Source organism: Antrostomus carolinensis, unplaced genomic scaffold (genome assembly GCF_000700745.2).
Source record: "Antrostomus carolinensis isolate BGI_N321 unplaced genomic scaffold, ASM70074v2 scaffold1427, whole genome shotgun sequence".
NCBI lineage: Eukaryota > Metazoa > Chordata > Aves > Caprimulgiformes > Caprimulgidae > Antrostomus > Antrostomus carolinensis.
Window position 1 is genome coordinate 63665 of NW_010329281.1, and position 3949 is coordinate 67613.

At 39.7% G+C, this 3949-nt stretch overlaps 1 protein-coding gene across 1 annotated transcript in view; it reads left to right on the forward strand.

Moving 5' to 3' along the window:
* Positions 1–144: 144 nt before the first annotated feature.
* Positions 145–3949, forward strand: part of DCSTAMP (dendrocyte expressed seven transmembrane protein) — a 7609-nt gene continuing 3804 nt past the window's right edge. Inside the window, exon 1 of the mRNA XM_010172473.1 lies at positions 145–1170. Within this exon, the coding sequence (XP_010170775.1) occupies positions 145–1170 (1026 nt within the window). The remainder of the gene's footprint in view (positions 1171–3949) is intronic.

Consider the following 3949-nt stretch of genomic DNA (forward strand, 5'->3'; position numbering starts at 1 on the left):
TGCATTTTTTGCAATGTGAAGAAATATTGACTAGCTGGTTAAAAGCACATAATTGTCAGTAGTGTGACCCTGTAACCAATAGTACTTTTGTTTTCCTTTCCTTTTAGTTTGAGCCATCGCAGTGTCAGCAACAATCAGAAGAAAATGCGAACATTTGTCTCAATAGCCCAGGATGCATGGGGAATTTTTATATCTGAAAGGAAACCTGGCTGGAAGTATCTGATGAAGCTTTTTGGAGTTTGTTCTGCAGTTGGCTTCCTCTCAAGCTTTCTCTTATTCCTTGGCATGCACTTCTCTCTGGCACACCACCCTTCGGGTCCTTTACTGATTTCTGGATTAATCTGGATCTCGCTTTCTATCGCGCTCTCCTGTTTCAAGCATTTGCGATGTTTTAGTGTCCTGTTCCTTCTTTCTTGTGGACTTAAAAATGGCAGGGATGCTCTTATTTCTGCTGGTACAGGTGTTGTGGTGGCTGGAAACATCCAAAATATTTTTCACAACCTAAAGATTCTGGCAGAAACTATAACCTGTCATTTAGAGTTTGAGCAATTTGCCTTGATAAAGTATTATGTTGAGGCAGTAAAATGGATTTATGAGGCAGCCAAGCTTTCCACTGGACTACCTAAAAATATAGTGTTCCTAAGGCATGAATTCACACCATCTTATTCAATCTCAGATGATGCATTAAAACAAGAGCTAAATGACACAAAGCAAGAAATCCAGAGAGTTGCTAACCAGATATCTTTTATGCTGACTATACTGCCCTATATAGGTCAGAAAGTCTTGCCTATAGTGGGGATTCTTCTAGCTTTTTTTGGAACTGGTCTCTTTATAAAAAAATTTGTGGGCTCTCACAGTGTCATATTTAAGAATACTTATATCACAAAACAATTCATTGCATTTGATGAGCACCAGAAGCAACAGCAAAGACCTTGTCTTCTGCCACTTAACAGAAAAGAAAGAAAAGATTATGTGACAATCCCATCTTTCTGCCTCACAAGGAAGGACAGAAAAAACATGCAGTATTTTTTTCTCCCTGTAATTGTTCATCTTTGCATCTGGCTTCTGTTTGCTGCAGTAGATTATTTGTTTTATTGGTTAATTATTTCTGTGAATAAACATCTCCAAGAAGTACCGGATCTAGAGATTCAACTCAGTCTCTTTCAGCAAGTAAGTACTTATCAGTACTTTATATTTCTTAGTTTAGTGTTGAAAAATTTCCCTTCATCTTCAGCAGCTGCAGGAACAGACATGCAACCAATGAACCATCAGTTCTTTCATGGTATCATAATTTGTTTCAAAAAAGGACATTGCCTTTGCAGATATGTATGTTGGATGGAACCAGATGGTTCCTGCACTTTCCAGTATCATCATATTTCTAGAGAACAGTAAATCTAGGAAGAATGACTTTCATTCCTCCATTTATATATGTGGAGAAGACCGTAAGCATAAAATTGGAAGCTCACAGTGTTGACATTTGTGAAGCACCACTTCTATAGTCAAAATGCCACTGTGACACTGACGTAAGAGGTGCCTACCTTTCTTTAACTGATTAGTGTGAGGAGGTCATCATTTAAAAAAGCATGGCTGCATACACATGAAATTATAACACATTGCCAGAACCTCAAGGTTCTTCTATCAGGAGCAGCAGCAGCATAGAGAACTACAGAGTCATTAGGTTGGAAGGGACGTCTGGAGGCCATCTAGACCAACCTCATGTTCTAAACTGGGCCAGCTTCAGAGTCAGATGGGATTGCTCAGGGTCTTGTCTGTGAATATTTCTAAAGCTGGAAACTTCACTGCTGGAGTATGTGATGCTATGCAGGCACAGAAAAGCTGCCCAGTTTGATAGCTTGCAAGATCAGGCTTAAAACATTTCCCAAATCATATAACCCTTTGATACTTCCAAGATAAAAAAAGAGTGCTTGACTGCTAGTACAATATGATATATACTCTTTCTTCTGTCAATTTTTTTCTTACTCAGCATTTTCTATTACTTCCTCTTAGAGCTCATAATAATGAGAATTCATTCCCATTTCTTCCAATATTCCAAAAAAATCATCTAGCCAAAACAGTTCAACAGAGTAGGATTATTAAGTTATGCAATGCAGTAGGTGCATTGCTTGAAATTACAAGCAAATGGAACAGGACATACAATATTTGTCAGAGAGGTTCTCATTTTCACTTTTCCGTATGTGACATATTGAACCTCTGAGCTGGCTTCTTCAGCCAGACCACATTTTCTGTGGCACACTGCTAAACCACTGCAGGTTCAGCTTGGATAGTGTTGTGGCAGACTGGTGGTCTCAGTGTGTCATGGGATTTTCATCTGGTTGGGACTGAACCATGAAGACAAAGGGAGTTGCAGTGCACAGCATCCTTGAGGTACAGGAGCACTTAAAAAAAAAAAGTGAAGTGCTAATGAAATCAGCTGAAATGAAGTCAAGCTGCTGATCAAATTCTATCATACCGTAGGTGATGATATTTTGTATTGTATATCAAAATACCAAACTCTTCTACTGGATAAAAACTAAATTTTTGTCCAGTTTTATCTTAACAAAGAGTAGAAAAATTCAGTATCTGCATGGCAGACATTAGCCAAGGGTTCCCAAACTGTGCCAGTGGAAAACCACTTTTCCTGGAGGATGGAGGAGGATCAGGTCAGAGAACATTTAAGCAAAGTAAGTCCACAGGACCTGATGGGAGGCATCCACAGCACTGAGAAGGCTGGCTGATGTCACTGTGAGGCCACTCTTGATTATATTTGAAAGGTCATGGCATCTGGGAGAGGTTCCTGAAGAGTAGAAGAAAGCAACTGTCACTCCCATCTTCAGGAAAGGCAAGGAGGATGATCCAGGGAACTACAGTCTGGGCAACCACACCTTGACCTCTGAAAAAGTGATGGAGAATATAGTCGTGGAAGCCATTTCCAAATATGTGAAGGCCATGAAGGCTGTAGGAGTATTCAGCATGGATATATAAAAACTAAATCATGCTTAAGCAACCTAACAGCCTTCTGTGATATGATCACTGGATTGTTGGATGGAGGGAGAACAGTGGATACTGATTGTGCATTTATTAAAGCTTCCAATGCTGTCTTCTATAATATCCTCATTGACAAATTGATGAAGCATGGGCTATATAAATGGAGAATGACATGAATTGGCTGAACTACCGGACCCAAAATGTTCTGATTAGTGACACAAACATGCTTCTGATGTCCCCCAGGAGTAGACATGGGAACCTATACTGTTTAATCTCTTCACTAATGACCTGAATAGAGTAACATGTTGTAGCCACATAAGTTACGGATCTGTTGGAGCGGGTCCAGAGGAGGGCCACAAAAATTATCAGAGGGCTGGAGCACCTCTGCTATGAAGAAGGGCTGAGGGAGTTGGGGTTGTTCAGCCTGGAGAAGAGAAGGGTCTGGGGAGACCTTATTGCGGCCTTTCAATACCTGAAGGGGACCTATAAGAAAGATGCGGACAGACTTTTTAGCAGGGCCTGTAGAGGTAGGACAAGGGGTTGTGGTTTTAAACTAAAAGAGGGTAGATTTAGACTAGATGTAAGGAATAATTTTTAAAAAATGATAGTGAAACTCTGGAATAGTGTAGTAGTTTAACTTGGCGGGCAAGCCACTTGTACACTTGCATTTCCCCCTCCTACCCAGGGAATAAGGGAGAGAATTGGAGGGGTAAAGGTAAGGAGGTTTGTAGGTTGAGATAAGAACAATTTAATAATTGGAGTAAAATAAAATTTAAATTGTAATTTCAAATTAAATAATTATTTTTAATAATAATAATGAAAATTATAATAATAATATAGATAAATATAAATGAGTGAGGCACAGTACAATTGCTGAACACCCACCAATAGTGACCCTGGAGGAGTGAAAAGGAACCCTGAACCCAAAACTGCAATCCCAGAAGAGCCAGCCTGAGCAATTCCC